This window comes from Rhinolophus hipposideros, assembly GCF_964194185.1.
Source record: "Rhinolophus hipposideros genome assembly, chromosome: 16".
Classification (NCBI taxonomy): Eukaryota; Metazoa; Chordata; class Mammalia; order Chiroptera; family Rhinolophidae; genus Rhinolophus; species Rhinolophus hipposideros.
The window spans coordinates 1349947-1377786 of NC_138062.1; the positions used below are offsets into that span (position 1 = coordinate 1349947).

General features: G+C 43.7%; 1 protein-coding gene across 3 annotated transcripts in view; it reads right to left on the minus strand.

Annotated features, from left to right (window-relative positions):
- LOC308509191 (bifunctional heparan sulfate N-deacetylase/N-sulfotransferase 4-like) overlaps positions 1-27840 on the minus strand; it is a 206333-nt gene that overhangs the window by 13180 nt on the left and 165313 nt on the right. For all 3 annotated transcript variants that reach the window (XM_081076935.1, XM_081076934.1, XM_081076936.1), the window contains exons 8-12: positions 25729-25911; positions 10058-10154; positions 5938-6061; positions 4015-4189; positions 701-871 (exon numbers count right to left, since the gene is read on the minus strand). In XM_081076935.1, the coding sequence (XP_080933061.1) occupies positions 701-871; positions 4015-4189; positions 5938-6061; positions 10058-10154; positions 25729-25911 (750 nt within the window). The remainder of the gene's footprint in view (positions 1-700; positions 872-4014; positions 4190-5937; positions 6062-10057; positions 10155-25728; positions 25912-27840) is intronic.

A 27840-nucleotide genomic window follows, 5' to 3' on the forward strand; every position in this document is an offset into this window, starting at 1 on the left:
ACGTGACTATATATCAGAAATAAACATAGAAACTCTCTTGATTTAGTAGTGCACTGGGAACACCATTTCCCATGTGTTGTATAATCAGGTAATCACCCAGCCTATGAAATCCCACGACGTAAGCTTGGAGCTCAGGGCTTAGAAACAGTGGGCATCTGGATGGAAGTGACTCATCCATTCTTACAAACTGTGGCAGAGAACTCAGGTTCTACTTGGGGCCTGATCTGGAATGAAGACTAAATGGCACAGATGCTTTGCTCAAACCCTGATTTCTTGTTCTAGCGCACATTCTACAGCTGTGACAGCACTTCCCTTTTGCACGGTCTAGTGCATGAGCTCCTTGTTTCACTGTGAGACGCCCCACGACACATGACACATGCACATCTGCACACGCGCTCTGTAACCCCCTGTGGACCTGGCTGCTCTGCCAGCAGTTACAAGACGCTGCCTATGACTCACAGGTATGTCCTGTGTGAGGACTCACCACTCTGCAACTGGCTAGTGTACAAAAGGAGCCCCCGAGGATGCGTGTCACAGGCACCCAACCTCACGTTAATACTATTATTGACATGGAAAAGGTAAAGATCCACATTAACGCCTCTGGGATGATCCCCTCTTCCTAGTAATCACGGTCTGTGGCAATGTCAGTGCAACACAATCATGATACAATACACAGAGGCAGCAAATGTCAGGGCCTTACCTGAGAAGCGGCAAAGTAAGTCAGCCACCTTTCTATGTGGACCGCATACCATCCGGGGACGAGGCACTTCCTCTGCAACGTTTTGAGGTCGGACGGGCCCCAATGTCCAGTTGTAATGACTTCATAGAAATTAAACCTCAGGGCAGCGGGGTCTTCATGGGACCGTTGGTGCTGTAATAAAAGAAGTCAATTATAAAATGAAATTTTTCTATGCCTACAAAGGTTCAAGTGTGTTTCATGTATGTTTCATGTGTGTATAGGGGTGTGTGTGTGTGTGTGTGTGTGCGTGTGCCTCCTTTATGTCACAAAAGTAATAAAAATGATTTATTGATTCTAGAATAAAAACTCCGGTGCAAAGTTCATGCACGGAAGCCAGGTACTGGCCTATCGCTGAGTACACGCCTTGCACAAGCAGTAGCGTGTACGGACGCTTGCGGTCATCTTCATGTCTCAGCTGTCTGGGTGCAAGACACGGGAATTTTCTCATGGGTCTGATCAGAAGTGAAAGGAGTCACAGACCAGATGGATCACCGTGACAAGGACAGAGGCAGACTGGCAGGAGTAGGCTCACAGGTTACCCAGCTCATGGCTTCTTCACAGCTGTCCCTGTGGCTTCTGACATTTCTCCAATATCCCTGTGGGCACCATGGGGACAGAGGGGCACGTGTCTATCCCTGATGCTTCTCAGGTGTCGCACTCATGCTGACACTGCCCATGGCCCTTTGCTTCCGCTCCCCTGATTACCTACACGGGCTAATCCAAAATACTGCTTCATTGCTACTTTTCGGTACTGGGTCCTCTGGGTCCTTCCACGCCACCATTGTTGGCCAAGCACAAGAGCCCAACATAATGAGATATGAATTGAATACTCAGTACAATTTCATAAGCGTTCAATAAGTTCCTTACCAGACCAAGGAACTACAGTAGAGTCTGGAGATAAAAAGATGTGACATCATCACGACCTTGAAAGAAACCAACCTTTGCATGTTGTGATAAAGTCGCGTGTTTGCTAGAGGTAGACATGACGTATAGGGAGACCAGGAGATTAGTTATGAACAGAAGGCGAAGGGATCTGTGTCAATGGTTGGAGCTTTTGATAAGCAGAAAAAAACTAAAAGTGGGAACCAGGAGAACTAGTTCTGTAAAGTAAGAGTGGAGGTGGGTGAGGTAAGGGAACAGATGAGTTGATTTTACAAGATATCTAAAAGTTTAACATAAAGAAGACTGCAGGAAAAGGATGGAAGTATGTCAGGACACGATACAATTGTGTAAGAGCAGGCCTTGTATGTGAGTTAGAAATAAAAATTGCTAAACAGTAAAAATGCTTAAGAAGTGGTCAATGGTTAAAGAGTGAGTAGTGGCTTGTAGATTGCTGGGACTAATAAACCTTTGAAGTCCTTTGGTGATTTACTGACATTCGCATTTGTATATATGTTGTGCTGAGTACATTGGGATTACACAATACACTTAATATAATGTATAGAAGCTACATAACTTGAACAAAGATATATTAACATATTGTGTGGACATTAGTACAGTAAAGCTACATTTTCTGTGTTAAGCAGCCATAGTCTGGAATTGTACTTAATCGACTCTACACTGATGTATAAAGTTTAGTACCAATTTTACTTTATATTTTTGCAATTATGAAGATTAGCATAAAAATATCACCGGAAGTCAAAAACGGACGTATTTTATGGAAAAAATAGCACTACTGATCCTCTGTGAGGCCCATCATAAAAACGTGGGGTAGGAATTGCAGTGTCAGGTGAGATTTGCAGGGGCTTCTGTATTACACAAGCTGAGGCAGATTTACAGTGTTTACTGAAGAGACAGGACCAGCTAAGTAATCGGCTGCATTACTTTGAAATGTAGGGAGTTTGGACACCTTCATCTTAGCAATATGACAATAGAAAGTATTATGAGAAAAAAGTAATTCCTTTGAAATGTGTGTGTTTAAGGCATTTACTTGAAGAAGTGTGAGTAGATCCTCTTCTATTTAAATAGTTTAATCTATGTGAAAAAAAAATCATATAAGTCTGCTTTAAGTGGTAACTGTGGTTTCTGCTAAGAAGATGTACAGCATTTTGCCCAAAGTATTAACATTCAGAATTTTTAATGAAGGCTTAACATTTTAATGCTTTTGGCACAATTTGTTAAAAAGTAAGTTTATCTTGCTTTGCAATATGAATTTTCATCAAACGAATAAAGCACACTTTTGTATGTTAAAGGAGACACTGACACATGGGTTCTAATAATTTCTGAATCTTACTGCCAATCCCAGTGTGCCTCTTGGAGCTCCAACCACTGGCAATCTCGATTTTCAGTGTCCTACTTTTCTGTCCGTCACTGCTTTTCTGGGTAATTTGTGTTTATTGAAGAAATTTTGAAAAGTCAAGGAAAAGGATGAAGAAATAAAATTAAATTCACTCTTATCTGCCTATGCTCTTTAAAAATCCCCCTTTAGTCTTCATTCTTTTGGCATTAATATCTCCAGGCACTAAGCACACACCCACCAATGCACCGGTGTCACTGGGACTTCACTAGTGTACGTCATTACCACCGTAAGTTCAAGATCAGTAATGTCAGCTGGGCCTCAGGGCTGTAGAGTTTTCACTTCTCTGATCGACTTTGCCGCACCCCTATACAGAGATTTCACAGCCCCTTTCTCCCACACAGCTGCCCCCAACATTACCCGCCTTTTTCTCATCAGAGGAACTCGTTCTCAAGTTCCCAAAGGCAGGAGAGACCATCACAGTCACTTCCATTTCTCTACCCCAGACCTTCACATTTTGTGGCTTTTTTGCCTCTGCTTCACGAATCTGTCTCCAGCTCAGTCCTCTCCCCAGAGTGGCAGCTCATGGGTTCCGTTCAGTGTGACAGAGACTCCCAATCGCGGTCACCATCTGGTCACCCTTCAGCCCTTCCCACCCCACACACTCCTATTTCCTTCTTCAGTGACTGTTTTGTCATGTGAATATGGCCAATAGCCAGTTCTCCCTTGACGTTGTTGATAGGTCATTAGAAATGCAGCGACAGGACCTCTGAGAAACCAGCTTTACTACAGCTGATTGATAGAACTGAGAGTTAGGCTCCCATCTCATCTGCGTTACAAAGAGATGACGTCAATCCAGGACCTGCTGCACAGGGTCACCACCCGGTTGCCCAGACGGGACATCTGACTCATGTGTGCAGGTCCTGTTGAGTTCAGTCGCTGAGTGTCTCCCCTCAGCGTGTATTCACCACTGCGGTCTGTGCCACCGGCACCCACATGGTGACCACATGCTTCCACCAGCATTCCCCCTGCACCGTACCTGGTACCACGAGTACGCCCTGTCGGAGGGGTCGATGAGGATGGTGATGATCTTGGCCTTGGGGACCAGAGAGGCAGCTCGCTTGGGGGCGTCTTCTGAATGGAAATAATTAGCACTCTTTTCAAACAGAAAGTCACTGGTGATGTTGGATGGTGTTGGGAAAAAGTCCATGTACCTGAAGGCAGAGAAAGACAACTAACCTGAGGTCTGTTTTTTCCTGCCATCCTGTGGACATGCGCTCATTCAAATATTTCCACACTCATTTCTGTCAGTCTTGATGACTGGTACTACAACAGTTGAGACAGTGGCTATCCTATCTAGGATTGTGAGAACAGCCCGAGCCCTGTTGTGCTACTGATCAATTAGGGCAGGGGAGGCGTGAGTGGAAGCAGGTGGCTGTTAGGGAACAGCGGGGACCTCCTCTAGAGCGGGCTCCAATCCAGAGAAACTTTGCCCTTGGCAAACAGCAAATGACCCTACATTGCCTGGTAACTACTGTGACATAGTAAATCGATGTTTGCACACTTGAATGCAACATTCTTACATTGAGATTAAAATGTGAGTCACAAGAAAAGATTACGGTGTAGTTCCCTCCTCCGACTGCTCCGTAATTTGTGCTAATGTGCAATGCGGGCACAGCAGAGCCCTCTCGAGTCATTCAGGGCTGGTTCCTGCCAGTGGGCACCATGGTGCCTCAGTGGGCTCGCTCCTCTGTGTGGAGATTACGGAATCAATATGTTCACAGGTTAATCCAGTGCAAGGCTTTAATTATGTGTGCAGCCCTCCTTGTAGCTCATCAATTCTCTAACCCTCAAACATACTAGAAATAAAAACCAAGAATGAGTAAGAATGCACAAAAGACACTTAGTCTCGTCTTTGACATTTGTTACCATGTTTCCCCAAGTGAGTGGTGGAGTCTCATCTATATTCTGACTTAACACCTTGTGTTCCACTGGAATTCACAGAGAAAATGGTGGCTGTGCTTTTTAGCAACTTGCCTGTGATTCCAAAATTCATTTAGTCATTTTACGGTGTGCTAAAACAGAGATCCCAGCAGCAGAGAGGATGGACACGCATCTACCACGACTGGAAGGCTCGTAGCTCCTGGCAAGGACCTGTCCTGCCCTGGTCCCCGTGCGTCTGAAAGGGGACAGGCTCATGCGCAATGCTGAGGTGAGCACTGAGGGGACTGTCCTCAGGGGACAGGTGCCTGCACACCTGGGAACTGGACTTCAGGGCCACACTGTTTTACAAAACTGGGACAGAGTCAGAAAGAAGCCCCAGAGGGAAGATCAGTTCCAGAGTCAGGTTTATTCTTTTTTGGTTTAGGAAAATATTGTGATTTAAAATTTATTCACAGTTCACCTAATGAAAGTAATATTCCTTTTATTCACTTGTGTGATGAGCATTAGTATGGTTTTAGAAATGCTTTGTTACTATTTGCATGACAACTATCAGCTTTCATTACAACACAGCATTTGCAATCTACGTGGGTAATGAAGATACATGTCACAGAGGAGAAAAGAAAACAGCCTGATTTATTTGTTTCCTCAAGCATCATTGTGAAAACAAATTATGTATTTAGCTAGAAAAATTCTAGGCGCAGTGAAATAATAATATGCTTAAGGAGAATTTTAAATATCCTTATGAATAATTCTGATGAAAAATATTCCATAATCTGCTTTATTCTATCGTATTAATTTACCAGAAAAATGTTATCATTATTGTACTGTCCAAATCAATTTATAGGCAACACTGATTAAACATATCGTCTGTCGTCATAAATTAATTTCTAATTCACTATGGTAGAATCGAGCATAACGAATTTATTCTGCAATTCTGCAGCTGCCATGCACACATCTGGAGGCGCCCTGCTCTAATGGAGCCTGTGCTGGGGATGAACTTGACTTTCATTTTCCTTACCAGTCAACACCCTTGTGGTAGTTGTTGCCGTTGAAGAACTGAATTTCCTCGAACGTCCTGGGGCTGGGCAGGTTGCTGATGACAGAAGGGTGCATGAGAAGAAACAGATAGAGAGCCGTTGTGCCTGGTACAGAGAAGGAGGCGGGAGTCCAAATAGCAGTAAAAGAAGAGACAAATATTATTTTAGCAGAATTTTTGCTCAAAAACTTACATTCAGAAGACCAGTTCTTTCCAGGGTCAGGATGATTTCCTGAAAATCAGTGAGGTATATTTCACTGTGGCAACAGCCTATGTGTCTATTTGTTGTCCATGTTCATGAGTCTATTTACGTCAACACCTGGTCTGATATCAGTACTGGCTGAAGGACAGTGGCCTGAGGACAGGGCTAGGGCAGAACTTTGGAAATCAGGGCTTAGCCTCCGTCCTGGCGTCAGCTGAGTGCAGAGCCTCACTACACCTCACTACACATTACACATGAGCCCCACTTAACACTACATTCAAATCAATTAAACAAGACAGAACTATCTGGCAGCTGTTGGTTGCTGCTGCTCTCTGTTCACCCTTGCAGACTGCTGAGACTTCTTGATGAGGAAACACATATGCTGAGTGTATGTGGAGATTCAGGTGAAGGAAACGGCACTTGCAACATGAGGAGACAGGTTCCACGATGAAAGAAGACCAGAGTGCTTTTCGTACTGAGAAAGAGGTGATTTAGACTTGGGAAGTCAGTGAGGGCTTCCAGGAGAACGCGGTGTAAGGCTGTACCTAAAAACATCAGTGCTCCCAGAAAGCGTCAAAGAGGAGGACAGGATTCTGGAAAGAGGGCCACTTGATCATGCTGCCCTGGCAAGGTGGGGCAGTCCCATCCGACAGCAGAGGCTGAGCAGAGTAGCAGACAGGCCCCCTCTGACAGACGGGAGCCACCGAGAAAGGATCAGGAAGTGACTGGGTCTGCACGGCTCTCACAAAGCACAGCCGCCCTCTGGAAAAGTTCATCCCTTCGCACACACGGGACCAGGAAAGTTTGTTGGGCTGCCGGCCCTATGTGAGCTGGAGATGAGCTACACAGCTGGGCTAGCTGGACAAGCGTTAAGTACTGGGGTATTGCCCGTTTCAGTCCTCCCAGCTCTGTGGCTCACAAACCTAAGGGCCAATGGAAGGGGCTGCTCGTCGCCTGGGATGGAAGACACGCTAGCATGTCGGGAATGTTGGCTCCCAGTGAAATGGGAGGGCGCAAATTAATAAACGTCCTAAGGAGTCTGAATCACTAACCCTAAATGACCTTTAGAAATGAACAAATATGGAATCGCAACATATAAACTTGATACAAAGAACTGGAGGAGTCAACTGGTTAAAAGCTGGGTTAGAGGCCCAGACGACCTGGCAGAAGACCCATCTCAGACAAGCCGAAAAATGCAGACATGGAAGTCGCAGGGGTGACAGCAGTTTAGAAGAATGCACCTAATTTGCTCCTGAAAATAGCAGAATGCAAAAAGGCGACAAGGTGAGAGGGAGAACGAGAATGTTCCAGAGAGATCAGTGAGAGACCAGTAGCAGCTGGAAGGGAACGGAGTCCAGCCCCAGGGTCTTTCCAGGTACTTAACGGAGCTCACCTGTGTGTGTGTGTGTGTGTGTGTGTGTGTGTGTGAGAGAGAGAGAGAGAGAGAGAGAGAGAGAGAGAGAGAGAGAGAGAGAGAGAGAGAGAGAGAGAGAATTTGGGGACACATGAGAGCTGAGGACCCTGGTAGTTTAATATCCCTGAGATGCTGAGAACAGACAGGTCCATGGCAAAGAGAAATGTTTATAAATTATCCACTTTTATCACCTCACTCTGCAGCCTGTGCTAATGTTTAATCACCGGTGGTCACAGAATTGCACACTGGTCGCCCCTGGGCCACAGAAAGGCAGAACCGTATGTCCTAGGCCGGGGACAGGAGAGCACATTGGCGGCCTCTGACTGGGAGGAGAAAGCCCTTCAGCTAGGGACACAGGCTGGTGGCGTGATACACACATGACCCCTGTGAAGCCGGCCCTCTTCCTCCACAGGCAGTGTGATTCTGTCACCGCCTGTTCCCTTCTACCCTGGACAGTCACTGTTATCCAGTATCTGACGCAAGTGCTTCATGGAGGAGGCGGAACAGGCATCAGAACTTGGAACGCTCTAAGAGGAACTTTATTTCATTTTACAGGCAATCCCCTTCCTTTAGTTTTAGCAGACTGGGTAAACCTGTCACATCGTGGGACACCGATCTTGGCAAAGGGGGCACGTCTCCTGGAAGAGTGAAGGCCAATGAGTTACTGTGCTAATGTAACTCTTTTGGAAATCCTCTCCTATCCTGGCAGCATCAACACGTGACCCAAAATTGTAAAGGCAGCCTCGCTGTCCCCAGGACTCCAGGCCCTGCTCTGCTCCCGCCCCCATTCCCACCCCACTTTCAGCTGCCAGAGTCCCTGCAGGACAGGGGATGGGCAGAGAGGGGCTGTCCTGTCGTCCATCCTCACCTCAGGATGCAGCAGACCCTGAGGGCCACTATCTCTCCTGCTTATCGCAAGGGATGCCAAGGCCACTTTTAAGCTGTTTAAAGACAGCTCTGCGAGGAAGGCCGGTCCTTCCCAGTCCCCTGCGCCCCCGCTCTAGGGGGCTGACAGCCTCTGACAGAGCAGTTCTGCCAGCAGAAGCCATGCGGAGAGCAGAGGAAGACCCCACTGCTGACTGAGGGGGTTTTTAGAAGCCTCACAGCCATTTCCACGTAAGAAAGCATTTTCATAGCATGTACAATAGCATCATCCAGTTTCTTTATTTTAACTTTGCTTGTCTTGGGAAAGTCACAACGCAGCTAAAACCTTTATCATTCCAAACTGGCAGGTCAAAACTTAAAATCTAAAGGTAGAAGTTACTGTCTTTAGAAATACAAACAGCACGAGGGAAACTAGATTTATCTTTACTGACCTTAGTTTTCTAGCTGAGCAAGGAGGAAGTTAATAGCTAGAGACAAACGGTGGGAGATAGGTCTTTCAATTCAGTTTTTAAACCAAGTTTACAACGGAGGACTGTTTATTTCTTCCATCGTCATCCCAGAGATGATGCTGCTACAGCAGCATTGGTAGGGAATTAATGCACATTTTAAGCAAGAACGGCGCGGCACGAGCCATGGATCTGAGACTCTGCTGCTTTCCCCTCCCGCCCTCCCCGCACTTTCCTGCTGTCATTCAGTTTATACTTTGGGGAAGAAGAGATTCCAACAGCCAGTATCTAATAGGCTGGAAACTGTGCCCCAAACCCTTACAGTGACCTGCTTGCTTGTATTACAGGTACTGTCGTGGGGGGCGGGTGCAGGTATTGTTACTGTTTGCTTTGTGTCACGCTTTGTCACTCACTGATGACAATGCTTCTGGTCAAAGCAGTGAATTCAAAATACAGCAGCTCAGGAGAAACTCTGATTCTTGAGCAGAGTGTATAAAATTTGTCACACACTGAGGACAATACAAGGTATTCTAATTGAAAGTGTCATCTCATTGGTGATGTACTTGTCTTCTCTTTTACTACATTCTCACACACTTGTCCTTGGCACATGATGAAACACCAGGGGGAAAACATCTGAAGAGTCTCAGGTGTATCAGAAAATAAGTCCAAACCATATTTACACCCAGTGATTATTAAAAAGCACATCATGTTTGAAAGTCATAATGGCAGTGGCCCTGGGAAAGAGTCACTGCAAGGCTGATATGCAGTGTGAAATAGTTTGAGTCAAGATTAACCCTTTTTAAAAATAACTGAATTCAGGAGTTAATTAGGCAAATACATAGAAAGTAGAAATTAAAAATCAGATGCCAGAACCATGACACAAAAACTGAAAGTTGTCAGAAATCTGACGTGTGTTCAACAATTTTAAAATATATAGTTAAAAGTTTGGTCCCTCTGTCTAATCCACGGGCCCCATCTGCGTCCCACTGAGGCTCCGGGCAGAGAGATGATTGACAGGGGAGAAGACCGAGGCAGACACCGGCCTTGCCAGGTGTCCGATATTCCACCCAGGAATCCCAGTCCAACACCGCCTCGTGGCAACGTGTTTCACGACCAGAAAAAAAAGGTTCAAGCAGCAGAGCTGACCATTCGTACCTGTTTTTTGTGGCCCAATGACAAGAAACTTCGGTAAGTGGTCGCACGTTTTCTCCCTGGACCAGATGTCCTTGTGCCGTTTGTCATCACATGGATTCTGCAGGAGGAAGCAAAATGAGACCTACTGTGCCCTCATGCCTGGCTGTGTTCAGCGGGGCCCGTTCCAAAGCAGGGTCACGCGCATGCCGGCCCCAGACCCCAGGAACTCGGCCCTCCCGGCCCCACAGCTGACAGCAGGACGGTCCATGTTGGTAGCCCTTCCCTCCCTCCTGCTCTCTTGACCCATATTTTAAACTGCATATGTGTCATTGTTGGACTGCTGTGACGAAGAAATGCCAGACCTAACATATCCACCCATCGGTCCAGCTTTATCCCCGTCTCAGCCTTCTCCTTCTCCTGTTCCAGCCCATTCTGGTCCGTATCAGTGACCCAGCCCATCACCCAAATCATGACACTTCGGAGAATTAAAAGGGCCCTTAAATAAAAATGATAGTTTTTAAAAAATATCTATTGACTCATTGGTTTTATTGTACTGGTAATGTAAATAATTATATTCAAAACTCATTTTCACAAATAAAATTATTTTTTAAAAAACCTATGTTGGGCATGACAACAATGACAATTTTTATCCCAATATTTAAGATGATGTAAGATGGCTAATCATTTATGGTTCATAGTTATAGACATTAATCAGATCTTTAGGCTCATCTTTCTCTAATACCAATTGTCCAGAGTTCCTCTGAAGAATGATTGTTTTCAGTATGATCTTGCTATGTTTTACTTTTCCATAACATTGCCAGCAATCCTTTTCAGAGTTACTCTGTGGTCAATAAATTTGAAATGTTGACACTGTCAATCAACTCTTCCCTACAGGCCAGCACTTTTTTAACTGGGGAATATTTTGTCTAGTGGGCAGGAGTAACTCACAATAAATTCTGTTGAAGAAAATATTTTCAATTCTAATTTTTCCCATACTGAAATGTCTACATATTAGAGACCAAATACTTTCAGACTTACTTTTCAGTGTCCTTTTTTGACAAATATTTTTCAAGATAAAACTTGTCAAATAAGTTCTGTAATTATAATTATTTTGATTATTTTGTCAAATACAGACTCTGCAAAGTCATAGACTTCTCAATAGCATTTCATTCTAGTTCAGAATATAACTTTAATTAAAAATAGATCTGTTAAGAAATGCTTACCACAGTTAAACTTCCAAAGTTCAGTTAAAGAATGCCAAATTAAATCCTCTATTTCTTTTGAATTCACATTACTTAATTTGTTTAGTTTCCTCCCTTCTTGTTTTGAAGTTTTGTTTTGTCTTGTTTTGATTTTAGATGGCAAAAAGCACTACAGAAAGAAAATATTACTTAAATGTATTTTTTCTTCTGTTCTGTTCCATTGATCTATGTGTCTGTTTTTATGCCAACACCATGCTGTTTTGATTACGATAGGCTTGTAGTGTAGTTTGATACCAGGTAGCATAATACCTCCAGCTTTGTTCTTCTTTTTCAGAACTGCCATGAATATTTGGGGTCTTTTAATGGTTCCATATAAATTTTAGGATTTCTTGTTCTGGTTCTGTGAAAAATGCCATGAGCATTTTGACGGGGATTGCATTGACTCTATAGGTTGCTTGGGTGGCAGGGACATCTGAACCACAGCGAGTCTTCCTGCCCACGAGCACGGTGTGGGCTTCCACGTATCTGCATCTTAATTTCTTCCTTCAATGTCTTATGATCTTCAAAGTACAGGTCTTTTACCTCCTTGGTTAAATTTATTCTTAAGTATTTGATTTATTGATTTATTTTTGATGCAATTGTAAATGGGATTGTTTTCTTAATTTCTCTTTCTGAAAGTTTGTTATTGGTGTATAAAAATGCAACTGCTTTCTGAATATTAATTTTGTATCCTGGTACCTTACTGAATTCATTGATCAGTTCTAATAGTTTCTTGGTGGAATCTTTGGGGTTCTCTATATATAGTATCCTGTCATCTGCAAACAGTGATGGTTTTACTCCTTCCTTTCCAATTTGAATGCCTTTACTTTTCTTGTCTGACTTTTATCCCAATACTATGTTGAATAAAAGTGGTGAAAGTGGACATCCTTGTCTTGTTCCTGATTTTACGGAGAACACTTTTAGCTTTTCCCCGATGAGTATGTTAGCTGTGGGCTTGTCATACATGGCCTTCATTATGTTAAGATACATTCCCTCTATTCTCACATTGCTGAGTGTTTTTATCATAAATGGATGCTGTATTTTGTCAAATGCTTTTTCTGCATCTATTGATACGAGCATTTGATTTTTATCCTTCATTTTATTTATGTGGTACATCACATCCATTGATTTGCAGATATTGAATCAACCTTGCATCCCAGGAATAAATCCCACTTTATTATAATGTATGATCTTTTTAATATGTTGCTGAATTCAGTTTTTTGTTGTATTTTGTTGAGGATTTTTGCATCTATGTTCATTAAGGACATCAGCCTATATTTTCCTGTTTGGCTAATGTCTTTGTCTGGTTTTGGGATCAGGGCAATGATGGCCTCATAAAATTACCTTGGGAGCTTTCCCTCCTCTTGAATCTTCTTGGAATAGTTTGAGGAGAATAGGTGTTAATTCTTCTTTGAATGTTTGGTAAAATTCACCTATGAAGCCATCTGGTTCAGGACTTTTGTTTGTTGGGAGCTTTTTGATTACAGATTTGATTTAATTAGTAGTAATTGGTTAATTCAGATTTTCTGTTTCTTCTTGACTTAGCCTTGAAAGATTGTAAGCTTCTAGAAATGTATCCATAAAGAGCCCAGAAATAAACCCACTCTTATATGATCATTTAATCTATGACAAGGGAGATAAAAATATACAATGGGGTAAAACAGCCTATTCAATAAATGGTGCTGGGAAAACTGGACAGATCCATGTAAAATAAAAAATGAAACTGGACCACCTTCTTACTCCATATACAAGAATAAACTCAAAATGGATTGAAGACTTAAATGTAAGACCTGAAACCATAAAACTCCTAGAAGAAAACATAGGCAGTAAACTCACAGACATTATTACCCTTAGTAATATTTTTTTCTAGTGTATCTCCTCAGGCAAAGAAAATAAGAAAAAATAAACAAATGGGACTACATCAACCTAAAAGTTTTTTTCATAGCAAAGGGAACCATCAACAAAATGAAAATAAATCCTATTGAATGGGAGAAGATATTTGTCAATGATACATCTGATAAGGGGTTAATATCCAAAATTTATAAAGCACTCATACAACTCAATAATCCAATTAAAATGAGCAAAGGATCTGAACAGTCATTTCTCCAAAGAGGACATACAGATGGCCAATAGACATATGAAACGATGCTCAAAATCACCAATCATCACTGAAATGTGAATTAAAACCACAATAAAATACCACCTCATACCTGTCAGAATGGCCATCATCAATAACAAACAACAAGTGTTGGCAAGGATGTGGAGAAAAGGGAACCCTCATGCACTGTTGGTGGGATTGCAACCTGGTGCAGCCACTACGGAAACAGTTTGGAGTTCCTCAAAAAATTAAAAATTGAAGTACCATGTGACCCAACAATTCCACTTCTGGGTATTTGTCTGAAGAAATCCGAAATACTAATTTGAAAAGATATACGCACCCCTATGTTCACTGCAGCACTATTCACAATAGCCTAGATATGGAAGCAACCAAAATGCCCATCAATAGATGATTGGATAAAGAATTTGTGGTATATTTATACAATGGAATATTACTCAGCCATAAAATAAGTGAAACCTTACCATTTGTGAAAACATGGATGGACCTAGAGAGTATTATGCTAAGTGAAACAAGTCAGACAAAGAGAGACAAATACCATATGATGTCACTTATATACAAAATCTAAAGAACAAAATAAACAACAAAAAACAAAACAGAAACAGACTCATACAGAGAACAAACTGATGGTTGCCAGATGGGAAGGAGTTGTGGGGCTGAGTGAAGGGATTAGAAAGCACAAATTGATAGTTACAAAAGATTCAAAGGGATATAAAGTACAATATGGGGAATATAGTCAATAATGTTGTAATAGCTATGTATAGTGCCAGGTGGGTACTAGACTTATCCGGAGGAATCACTTCATAAATTATGTAACAGTCTAATCACTGTGCTGTACACCTGAAACTAATATAAATAATATTGAATGTCAACTGTAATTGAAAAATAAAATTATTTTCCTCAAAATAATATTTTTCTCAAAAACAATTCTCCAAACCAATGCTCAGTGTCATATAGTGTCATCTTCACATTCGAGAGAATGCAACTCTGGCCTGCCATATTGGTGACATGAGGCTCACTAGATCCAGCAGGTAAGAGTGGCGAGTACTCTGGCTGCCTTGACAAACAGGGTGGAGATATACCGCCAAGTGCCAGGGCCCAGCACCGCGGTGGATTTCTGAGGCCATGTTCTGGCACAGCCTCCCTGAAGTACAAGGTGTCTCACTGTACTTGCATTTCCTTCTGCTGAAGAAAAGCACAGGACTTGCTAGGTTTCTGTGGGTTTTGGAAGCAGAATTGTCTTGTTCTGGGGATGCTGCTCTGCGTCCCTGACCAGGTGATGCAGAGAACTGCTAGCTTTGAGTGGAACCCAGACCAAGAAACCGCCCTGCTGGAGGCAAGACTGAAATGCAGGCAGCCCTGCCCCGTGGGCCACACGTCATGGCAGACCCATGGCACTACGGCCGCTAGCTTCTAAAAGGATGCCTCGCAGGGTTTCGGTCAAACCTCAGGGGAGAATCACAGTGTGACCCCACTGAGGTTCTGTAGGTGTGCCGTCTGCGGCAGACTGTTCAACAGGAGACCCTGGAGCGCTCCTGGGCGCTGGACGAGGAAGTCCATCATGGCCACCTGTATGCTGAGCGCCTGCCAGCCTGGGGCCCTGGGTGACCACGAGGAACTGAGCTAGTTCTCCTGCCATCTGTACACATTTGTATGAGTGAGGAATACATTTGCATTTTATTTAACCACGATTTTTGGAGTGTCTTCATTCTAATCACATAGCCTGTACTCGAACTCAGTGTGTTTCAAAGCACTTGTCTGGGAGAACATACGGCCCTTGTGTCAGAACAGGACGGAGTGCACTGCTTTCTGGTATAAGAATAAACAAACATTTCAGCTGGAACAATTGGTATGCCTAGTGCTACAGATGCTTTACTCGTTGGTGCAGGGGCTTGAGCTCCAGTGGAGCAGATGCAAGCCTGTTCACGGATCACACTTCGAGGAGCGCGCTGAGTCAAACCAACCCAGTGCTTCAGTCACACCGTGTTCACGGCTGTAGACACACTTGTGCCGGCACCTGAATCTTTGACTAGTTTAATTTTCTGGGCAATGTTCTCAGTACTTTTCCAACTCAGTCAAATCTGCCAATTCTTCTACCTGAAGAGAATATCTACCCTCCCCCACTTATTTCAGTTGTCAAGAGTGTGAGCTCAGGAGGGAAACTGCCTGTGTCTTCACCAATTTTCCTAAAGTCTCTGGGCCTCAGTTTTCTTATCCAGAAAATAATGGTTGGTAGTACCTATCTCACATGGTTATTGAGAGGATTAAATGAGTTAATACATTTAAAATCATTACATTGTGCTATAACAGAGAGTGCTTATTATGTGATCCCACACTACCCACCCCCACACACTGTTTTTTCTTTGTCCAGATCAGTTAGGCCATTGTGGTGACAGAGAAACCTTACTCTTGCTGTGAACATCCATCTGAGAGCCGATGTCCTGATGGATGGTCAGAACACAATGGCACCTGAGGTGGCTGCCCCCCACAGGAGGAATGTTCCCTCACAGTCCGATGACTAGACTTCTGGGATATCTGAGTTTCTTGATAGGGAAAGAGCTTGAAGTTTCTTCATGGAACCCAAGGACCCTGATACCCTTGCACAATGCTGATTCAATTCATTGCCGGATACGCTTGCTGTTTGGTTCCTGCAACTCATCCAACTAATTGATTTAGGACTTCATTGAGACATCATTCAGGTCTCAACTTGAATGTCACCCAGTGAGAGGGGCCATCCCTGAGGACAGGGGACATAGCACTTCCGCAGCCTTGTCTCTCTGGGACAGTTCTCGTCCTATGTCCTTCACTGCATTTCAACACCTGGAATTATTTTATTCAAGTATATGCTTACAGTAACTTTACTATGCACATAAATAGTATAGGATATTGATAACAACACTATTTCACCTGGCAGGTTATGTTCTCTGAGGGGAGACCTCTTTTTGCTATAATGTGACACATAAGAGGTGTTGATAAGTAGGGACTGAATGACTGACGGTGACTTAGGATAGGCACAGGGGACTTTTACTAAGAGGCACAGACAGATTTTGAAATATGCTTGAAAACTAAGATACTATGAACTGTGTAGACATTTTACTTCCAAACTCCCACAGCAAATCATTGACCGTCTCCACTGCTGGCTTTCACAGAGGCACCGGAAGCTCGTTCCTTCTGTTTACTCACACCCTCACTTCAGAACTTAAAACGTATTCAACTGCTTCCTTTGTAAAGAACTTTATTCCTCAGTTGTATTTCAGATGTTAAGTTGGAGTAAGGCAATGACCTACACGTACTCAGTTTCTCCACATATATTTGTTCTTTCTCAACAAAGAACAAATCCCAGAGCAGGTGTTCCATTTGTTTGCTCAGATGGTTTCTTCATCCTCACAAAGGCTGATGAGCAAAGTGAGGGTTGGACAGTCCGCTGTGGAAAGCCTGTCGTTTGTGAGGTTGTTTGTTGTGCATGGGCAGCAGGCACTGGCCTTCTCCCCTGGACGGCATGTCTCTGCCAGACACACCTCTGCATGCAACCCTGGGAAACAAGGCGCCCCAGAGACAGGCGTTTTACAGAAGACCAGCAAAGACCTGGCTTTCATCGTAATACACGGGACACGGATGGACATGTCCTGTTTTCTTAGGGAAAGACACGAGTCATTCTAGCTGTACTTTCCCACAAAGTTACCCTGACAGGAGCAAACCATCAAATAAAATGACCAGGATACTAAGAAGTATAATATGCCATTCCTGTGTTACTACTAACAATTCAGTCTGCGTTCCCTCAGTTCTCCTGTCCCTGTCATCCAGTTGGTGGCACCTTGTAACCCTCAGTCTAGGCAGATTGTCTCTTTGTAATGCATTCCTTCAGTTGTGCTGCTTTTGGGCTGCCCAGATGCCCACATTTCTTCTTCTGCCTCTTTTCCTTGCACCTGTTTCCCCTTGCATCTGTTCATCTCAACTTCATTAACAGGACGTTTGTGTTTATTGTATATTCTGAAAACATTTGTTCAGAGTTTTTCTACTCTGACTTTCCTTCTATTGTCTGAATATTTGACTAACAGCTAATGGAGTTTCTAACTTTATTGATCACGTTCTATATTCTGGGCACTTGCTTGACATAGATTATTTCTAATCCTGAAAGCAGTCTGGCAGCAGATATAATTATCCCTTCTTACCGGCTGGAAGCTGAGACCAAGGGGTTCTATATAGGTCTCACTGAAGGCACACGGCTAGTTAGTTCCAGATCTGGAATCCAAAGCTGAGGTTGTCTCTGCAGTTAAAGTGTGCGTGTGTGTGTGTGTGTGTGTGTGTGTGAGAGAGAGAGAGAGAGAGAGAGAGAGAGAGAGAGAATTTCTGGCAATGACTACGAAAGTCCGAGGGGATTCCCAAGAGAAAAGCAAAGCATTTCCTTGTACTTTGCTCCATTGCTATTGTTGTAATTTTAAATGTCAGAAAATTACAAAGCTATTATGTTCCATTATCAAATCTGATTGTTCCCTGCATATCTGAAGCTGCTGTAAACAGTAATTTACTATTTGAAGTACTATAGTATACACTGAAACTTTGAAAACAAAGTAGTTAAAGCTGTTTTTAGAGCTCTGGTTCCAATGCATGGAACTCGGCTTTCACACAGGTAAGAGGATACAGGTGGTTCTGAGCAGGTGGACATTTAAGTAGACAAGCAAGGTGACCAGAAAATTCCCTCAGGCAAAGAACCAGACTTAGAAAGCGCAGCGAATTCTGACGGAATCATGGTGCTTAGAGGGGTCTGAGCACCCTGATTCTTCCTAATTAAATAAAAATCTCAAATTCACAATCAGGCTAACAGTATATATATTTAAATCATACTACTTATCCCAAAGTTCGTATTTTTATAGAATAGACGTGTGAAAATAACGTCCTTTCTCACTAGATCCAGTTACTCCAATCTGCCTAGCCTTTTCTCTCCTGGAGAGCTGCTTTCGCATCGCTTCTCCACCTCTTTCCCTGGCAAGGGCACTGCAGAGCCATCAATTACAGACTGACCATCCCCTCCCAGATCACATGCCTGGTCCAGGTAACTAGGACATCACTAGGCCTTAAGAGCTGAAACTTTAAAGACGCCCACTTCTCTTGGCAGAAGATGATTCTGTAATTACAGACGTTTCCCGACTATTGTTTCTTCCCCACTTGCCCTGCCTGCCTTTTGCTGCCTGGATCTCACTGTTTAAAGGAGAATGTTATGGAATGTGTTTTTGCTTTTGTTTTTAAATCTTTCTTCCTCCCTATCTGGCTGTATTATTTTAAAATTTCTTCTGCTTATTAACTTTTGCCCTGTACATGTCTTTAAACAAAATCCTTTTCCAAGTTTGCATTATGCAGGCTGGCGACATCCAATTTTTTGTCTCTCAATGCATTTAAGCCTAGAACAATCCATGTGCACTGATGAGGCATTTTAATAGGCTGGGGAAGTTCATTCTCAATGCTGGGGATCAGCAAATCTTTATGGAGAAACCCTGAGATACAGCATCTATGCAGAGACCCCGCAGCCCTGGCACTGCCTTCCTCCACGGGCACCCTGCTGTCCATTGAATGCCTTCCGCAGAACTCCAGAGGCACCGAACAGTCTGATTCTTACTCAGACCTTACTACCAAAGTCCTCTGAATAGCAGGCAGTGAGGAAAGAGGGAGACCAGACGTGAGATGGACGGACTCCATAAAAGAGGCCGGAGGCTGAGTTCCCAGGAGCCGAGCAGGGCTGTGAGGACACGACACGGGACGTCACTCATTCATGGGGCCGCCAGGAGCTGGAGCTGACTCAATGGCATGTGACTCCCTGAATTACAGAGGAGCATGCATGCCCACCTTGGGTGGGAGGGGTCCTGGGTGACAGCTGCAGGAGTGCTGCTCTGAGCACAAAGGATCTCTGATTTACCCTAAACATCTGCACATTCTGTACTGCATACCCACACGTTTGTTGAATCAGTTGACACTGTTGGAATTTTCCCATGGAATATTCTCATAGTGAAATGGACTCTGCAAGAAGGCGACAAGTTCCCTTTGCAGCTCTGAGTATGTTCAAACAGGCGACCGCACTCCTGCATGGAGTATCTAATATTATTGCTGATGGCTCAGTGGACCTGCCAGGGAATCTAGAGAGCCAACTCAGTAAAAGAAACTGCATGTTAAAAATCCTTACTAACAGGTTGGTCTAATATAGTGTATTAGTCATAGTATGACATTAGAATCAGACATTCCTGCAGGGCACACACAACATTTCGGTTTATTTTTCGTTATACTTGGATTAGGTGCTCTAAACATATTTATTTTAGGATGCTTTTGGTTCAGAAAGTATGAAAGTATTAGAACATCAGTATTTTATTTTTTAGGATCTGCTGGCAGCCTTCCCCTGACTAAACCTCAGTAAGTTACTTGTGTGGCAATCTGACACTTGACTAGGTCATATTTGCAGATGACAGGAGAAGGATAATGCAGGACTGCTGTCACCGATTCTGCGTGTCAGGATGTCCCACAGCTCTGCATAATCTACGCAGTGAGGTACTTCACTGTAGGTTAAAGAATTGAAAGGAATTGCCTACATATTCAGGAAGCATTGCTGAAAGGTCTAAGTACTGCTCTGAGTTAGGAAGAGCAACGTAACCAGGTAATACACAAACTCAGATTGTGATTAGGAAAACACATGGGAACAGTAACGAAGTCCCCTCTTCCATCTATAAAGTGACACAAAACCTCTAGCTTGTCACTGGGAAGGCTAAAGATGAAAACATGGGAGTAAAGAATGAAATTACAGAGCTCTATTCCCCACGCTGCAGGGCGATTACTTACAGGTGAGTTGTCTTCCAATCCAAGTGTCCCATCCACAACCAAGCCCTCCACTTTCCTCTGAAGGACTCAGCTTTTCTACAGTCAGGAAGCTTATTCAGGGCTTCCCTCTCTCATAGCGACATCATCGTCCTACCTTCATCTGCCCCTGTCCTTATGTGTTCTGCAAAAGGCCTCTGGTATAATCTCTATAGGCCAACACATTTTTGTAATGACTTCACTATCATCTTTAGAACCTATAGACAGTGGCTCCTGCCGTGTGTCTCATACACGTGGCCTTGGCAGCTTTCGAGCTTTCCCGACTCCCTGGGCTGCTCCCTGAGGCTGTGTCTCCTATATGCTGCTCTACCAGAGGAAACCAGGGTGCCCGTTTATTGTTCTTCATGCACACACACTGCTCTGCTCCTGCCCACTCACTCAGGGTACTCTAATGACGGCAGCTGTGCTCGTTCCAGGCTCCCAACATGGGAAAACACTGGCTCATCAAGGTTTGGATGAGCTGCTAGCACAGGCCTCGTGTCTGTGACTGCATGGTCAGGGCAATCATAGTCACAGATAAGGAAGAGTGCAAAGGAGGATACGTGTAGAGACAGGTCCATGATGTCATTTGGGTCACATCGCCAGGTGCTGTGATGGTTTGTAAGTCCCAGGGGGGCAGAGCCCATCCTCTTATTATGCAGGGACCTCAAAGGAAGACATCCACACCCACACACCGTCAGATTCTTCTGAAGGAGCCCAAACACTTCATCCCAGAGAGAGTTGGCGATAGAAGCAGGTGTTTCTGCATGTAAGCATCCACCTTGGTGTGGTCAGGACCACACTGGAGGAGGAAGAAAACACGGGAGCTTTAGTCCTGACTGTCCCTATGAAGCCAAGGGACTTAGAACAAGACATTTCAGTGCACTCGGTGCCATCGTCCCTTTCTTCTCCAAAGTGAGCAGGTTGGGCTGGAAGCCCCTAACTTCCACTGCTCTTGCAATCTAACATTTTCTCTTCCTTTAACACACACACAGAATGTTCACTACAGTGTGCGTCACCAGCCCTGTGATTCTTTTGTGTCACAGATATTCCAATTGCAGCATTTCTGAGCTAGCGCCAGATGATTTCACAGCTAGAATTAACACAGTTGTGAACCCCCGAAGGTCAGCACACTGCCCCCTCCATTCTGACTTCAACCCTGGAAATGGGAGGGACGGCCCAGAGCTGGGCTCTTTGCACGTTCCGCCGGTCGCCCGGCCAGCAGGCGTCCCCATCACACCTGGCATGTCTGCTGAGATGGAGCCCGGAAGGCCTGGCCGCAGATGGACGGAGCCGCCCTGGCAGGTTAGAGCTGGAAAGCATCAGTCAGTGAATGTGCAGGAATCTGACCTCCCTGCTGCCTCCATCGTGTGGTTTGGGTTCCATAATGAGAATTTAAAAAGAAAAAGAAAACAGAAGTGGAAACTGTATTTTTTCCACCTTCATAGTGATGATTCCACCAAAACAAAAGGGGCTTGAATTAACAGGAACCTGTGGGTATAATTTCAAGAATCCTGCACACCTGGCGCCACACTGCGGAGGGTATACTTAGGAACAGTGCTGTGTGTGTCATTAGCACTTGTCCTCGTGTGAAAGAACCAACATCCAGGGAAGGGAGCACACACACTCCATGGGGCACCGGCCGAGCTGTCCCTTGACTGAAACTCATACTGCGCTTTTCATTAGGTGACACAGTGATTTCATGTACAGTAGTTGGTGCTAATAAAAATTTACATAAGGAACCAAAGGAAATTAAATAGATGTCAAGATCATCATTTTGCATGTTTTCCTTTTATTTGTGGTAATAAAAAGTGTGAATTGAAAAGCTGAAGAAAAAGGACACCTGACCTAGTTTTTAAAAGTGAACTGCACTAAATAGAAGGCATGTTTTTAAATAAGAAAAGTACCTGGACATTTAATGCTGAGACCACACGAGGAAGACAGACACACACCAAGGAACCTCTCCTGACTGTAGGGTGGTGATGGTGGGTCGTAAAAGACTGGATTAGTGCTGGTTCTGCTTCTACAAGTGGTGATCAAACAATACAGTGGATGTTTATGTAAAAAAATTACTATAGTAAAAGACACGTTGCCATTAATCCCCCTCAAAACACTCCCCCTCACTTCGAACACACTCATCCCATCGTTCTTGCCACTTTCTGAAGCAGTTCTGGAAGTCCTCTTTCGTGAGTGTCTTTAGTTGTGCTGTCATGGCTGCCTCTCTGTCCTGAATCATCTTGACTTTGGGGAAGTAGTCACACGGCGCCAGATCTGGTGAACAAGGTGGATGAGGACACACTGAAATGCTTTTATTTGACAGACATTGCCGTATGCCAGAAGCGATGTGTGACACGGAGCACTGTCATGATGGAGGATGATTTACAGCACAGTTTAAAACACACCTTCTCTCAGCCATAGCTCACACCCAACTGACTGCACTGAACAAGTTGAAACTTGTCACATACTGTTGTTACTAAGGTTTGACGTGCCACTTCCTGTATTGAAGATCCCTCCCTTTCCGTTGGATGGCACTCGGCAGCAGCATTCACTGTATTTTCTGATCACAATGGAAAGGCTCCATGTCACACATCGCTTCTGGCATATGGCAATTTCTGTTAAATAAAAATATTACGGTGTGCCCTCATCCTCTTATTCACTGGATCTGGTGCCATGTGCCTTCTGGCTCTTCCCCAAAGTCAAAATGACCATGAAAGGTAAACATTTTGAATTAATTCAGGACATCGAGGCCACGACAGCGCAACTAAAGACACTCATGAAAGAGGACTTCCAGAACCGCTCCAGAGAGTGGCAAGGACGATGGGGTGAGTGTATTAGAAGCTAGGGTGAGTATTTTGAGGGGGGTTAATGGCAATGTGTCTTTTACGGTAATAATGTATTTTATTTGAATATTCACTGTATTTTCTGATCACACCTGGTATGTTGTTATGAAATTCACTTCATATTGTATAAAGGACACCAGGTAATGCTTAGGGCTGTATTTGTCAGCTATTATGACTACGCCTGTGAAAAGAAGAGAACCACGGGGAAAAGGGACGTGGGAGGTATTGCGTACTTTACCCAACCATTGGCATCATTTATGATTGACAGAGTGCATAGATTTGCTTCAATAAGCTAGTTGTCGTCAATGTCTCATGTACCTGAGTAATTCCCTCTTGAATTTAACGGCTCTATTCTTTGTTTTCCTTCTTAAATACATTTGAGAATAAATGGCACTTTCGTTAATGGGAAATATTTGCCAGTTTATTCTGCAGTTAAAAGAAACCACATGAATGATATAATTCACATGATAAAACGGGAGTCTTTTAGTAATTATTTACTCTTGAGTGTTAGTTAAATATTCTTATAATAAGCTATTTTTTGATAATATACAAAGGGTGCCAAAAATGAATACACATTTTAAGAAAGGAAAACTGTATTAAAATTGTAATATTCAATATATACTGATAACAAAAGATGAACACAAGTCCCATTTGACTTCTGCAATGACAAGAGGTGCTCAGAGTGGTTACCATCAGCGTCCAGATACTTCTGATGATGGTGAACTACTGCTTGAGCCACGTTGACAAAAGTGTCCACTTGTAGACATTTTGTTGGCACTCCTGGTATGTGAAAATTTCTAAACTTATAAAAATGACAGCAACAATAACAAAAACTTATGAACTCTGAATTTTTTGATTAATGCTGTCATTAATTAAGAAATTCTCAGGGAGTTACCTCTGTGATGGTATTCAAAATTAAAATTGTCAGCATTTGGCCAAAGTTTATCTGTGTCTGTATATGATCTGATGTCTTTCAAAGTGACATCGGTCCCTAAGAAATAATTCTATTTTCTGTGTCTAATTTTCATTTATACCCTCAATCAACTAGCACAGTATTTTATATGAACATTTAATCAATATTTAGAATCATCATGCTGACCAAATAATACTGGAGCTGGCATAACTTTGATTATATTCATTCCTTAAAAAATAAACAGTGTAACGGATATTGAAACAATATCAACAAATACAGTTACTTTAAAAAACTCACACAATATTAAGAAATAAAAATTCTTCATTTTTTTTTTTTTTTTTAGGGTGAAGAAATAGTAGAACTTGGGGCCATTCACTCATTTTTTTACATCAGCCGTCTGCAACCTTGGCTCCTTTTTCTTGTTATTGTACCATGAATGATTGCTATGTCATAAATGAACATGTGTGAGAAAAGAACTGGTTTACTTTCAACATGACGGGTTTTATAAGTGTGTGAGCATCTCTGGGTAACTGCCCTTTATGGGACCCCATGCTTCCCTTTATGAAAGCCAACTCCTACTTGGGGTGACTTTGTCACTGACAACTGTGTCTCCATCTGTTTATCTCTCGAATGCACACACCCAACATACAGACGGTCCCACAACATACAGGAGGGAGAATGATCAGAAGACGTAGTGCTGCCTGAGCACAAACAGTGGCGAGCTGCTGAGTAAGCTAAAGAACACAGTGGAACTTACCGTAGCATTTTAAAAACACACTTTGGAATATACAACAATGAGTAAGATTGACAAGGAAACCCTCCACTGTATTTCCTTCTTTGTTCCTTCCCTCGAGCACACACCTCGCCTGACACACGGACACACAGGCACACTCAGTTCCGATGGCACAGGAATTATGGGACGAAGAGAGACGCACAGTCTGGAGGAGAGGCAGAGAGGACGGTGACGAGTGTGTCACTGCGATTTCTCGTGAGCGCTGAGGCCACTCCTGGCCTACCGCCCAGCAGGGGACTGTCAGGCCAGCAGGGAACTCCCTGCAGCCAGCCCACTGACTGCGTGGCTGCGAGATCCAATGCAAAGAACCCGGAAGCGGGGTACCGCTGAAAGAGAGACCGCATTTTCCTGCACCGGGGTTGTGTGGCTCCCCTGAGAAGTTGAACTATTTGTGAAAGCAATGCTAACAGTGACAATTCTTTCTTGACCAGTAGACCTGATCCTAGTGAAAGATCAGTCCGATTTAAAAGACCGTGAGGATATGTGAAAGACAGACTGTGTACGAGCACCTGGTATACACGGCTCCCCTTCTATTTGCACCGTGCGCTGTGTCCACCCACACATGTCAGGCCTGCTCACAGCATCTTGGATCTCTGTGGCTCTCGGTTCTGTCTCCCTCGGCATCCAGAGCCTGGCCGTTTTGCTGCCAGCCCTGGTCACACTACTTCCCAGTCAGGATGACCAGCTCTGAGAAGACACCAACCACGAGACATCCTCACTGCGGTGTCCCAACCTCCTGAACCAACAAATGAAAGCTCCGAAAAGCAAAGAGAAAATACACTGAATCCAGAAAACACACAAGCACATCACTGAAGAGAATGAAATGACTGGATGAGAGACAATTGTGGAAAATGCCAGTTTCCACACCTCCAGCAGAATTCCTTGCACACGTTCGGCACTCATGAACTGTGACTCCCCTCTCTACCCCCAAGGACAGAAGGTTCAGTGTCACCTGCCAGAGAGGGTCCCTTTGCTCAGGGAACAGCTCGAAGTACTTGTGGGCCAGCTGCACTGGGGGCAGAGTCTGCAGTCGCAAGTTGGTCCAGCTCTGCACGAAGTTGGCCAGGTTCACAAAGGTGTACGAGCCCAGGCGGTCATTCCCGTAGTTGGACAGGTGGGTCATGAAAATACTGATCTGAAACGTAAAGAAAAACGACCATAAGGGAGCATGTGCATAAGCTCTAAGTGGCAGAGAGGTTCTGGGCGGTCTGTCACCTAACCTCGCCTTTCACGAGAAGTACAATCATCATTAGGTGGTGTTATGGGCTGACTGTGTCCCCTCCTAAATTCCTATTGAAACTGTAGCCCGATGTGACTGTACTCAGAGATAGGGCTTCCAGGGAGGTCGTTAAATGAGCTCATAGGGGTGGGGCCTAAGCCCAGAGGTCTGGTACCCTTATAAGAAGGTGGTGAGTGAGCACTCTCTGTCCTTTCCTCCCTCCCTCCCTTTGTCCCTCTTCCTCCCTCCCCCTCCCTCCAACAGCACACAGAGAAGAGGCTAAGTGAGAACACAGCCAGAAGGCAGTTGTCTGCAAGCAGGAAGAGAGGTCTCATCAGAAACTGAATTTCCGGCACCTCAGTCATGAACTTCCGTCCTGCGAAACTGTGAGAAAATAAATGTCTGTGGTTTAAGCCCCCATCTGCGCTATCTTGTTATGGCAGCTTATACACACTAATGCAGGTGGAAAACCATACCTTTGAGTTTGATTTCTACTTTGAAAATTGCTCTTAAACTCTTGAAATTAAAATTAAAATTGGGTTTGGCACCCCTCACTGTTCCTTAAAATTACAGTATTAATTTCCTCATTGTACAATCAACACCATCAAAACCAATAATCTAATAACTGCCAGGCTACTGAAGAAGCAGAATTAACAGTTCTAAAATTAAACAATTGTTCCAGATATTTTCTGCTATAGAGGTGTTTTATGGCGTGGAATGTTGAAATGCAACCAGGCTCAAGAAAACTTACTTCTTTGTGGTCCAATGGGGAATTTTTATTGCAAGAAGGAAACTGAGTGTTTGCCCTGAAACTGACTGCATTTCCTTAAAAGGTCTTCCGTGAGCGTCAATCCTCTTACAACTGGTCTACCTCAATACTAGTCATTCTAATATGGTATTTCTGTGTCTTCTTCTTTGTGGATCAGAGACTAGGGAAAAGTGAAGTGTAGACTGACTGCTCTTCAAAGAGCAATGGAGAATGTGAATGTGATGCAGATATAATCCAGGACTGCCCGTCATGGGGTGGCGTGGGATCAAGGATACTGAAGAGAAGAGAACTGCCACGATCTGGATCGAAATGGCGGAGGTCACTAACCCAACTCACGAAAGAGAATTCATCATTTTCTCCCATAAACAATGTTTGTACTTGCTCCTCAATCCATAATATGCTTACATACAAGTACTTTAAAAATTCATTTGATTGTTTATTACTTAGAGCTATACGTATTTCAGAACAACTATCATAATTAAGTATTTAACTGACTTCATTAGGAAGGTAAAAGTAATCTGATGTTTTAAATAATAATATGAAAGAAAGTATAATGTGACCTTAACCAGAAAAACAATATCCGCAGGTCAGTATGTAGAAGGGAAGTCAAGTACTGCAGGCTAATCTTCGTCTTTATGCTCAATGACTCTTTTTCAAGGGTTTATGTTCTTGGTGTGCTTATTTGTGCTATTTTGAACACAAAATGGGTTTGCAGTAACCATTCCAGATGATGTCATGACCACTGGTTAGATGGTCAGCCATGCGCTGAAGGGTACGTGCACAGAACTTGTGTTCCCAAGAACGTCGCACGCCATTGGGCGACTGTCGCTGCCCAAAGAGGACACCTTCTGCCTTAAAAAAAAAAAAAAAAAAAAAAAATAGAGCGCTAGCTCGTATCAGCATTGGAGACCAGTGCTCTGGCGAGGCCGTGAGAGGTGCAAGCTGAAGAGAGCAGCTTCACTGAATGCCTTTTTAATGTGGAAGACACAACTCTTACTCTGTGTCACACAAGGTCGCTGAGAAGGATTCTTTGAGGAAAGCCTATTAACATGATTGAGACGTCTTCACCCTGGCTG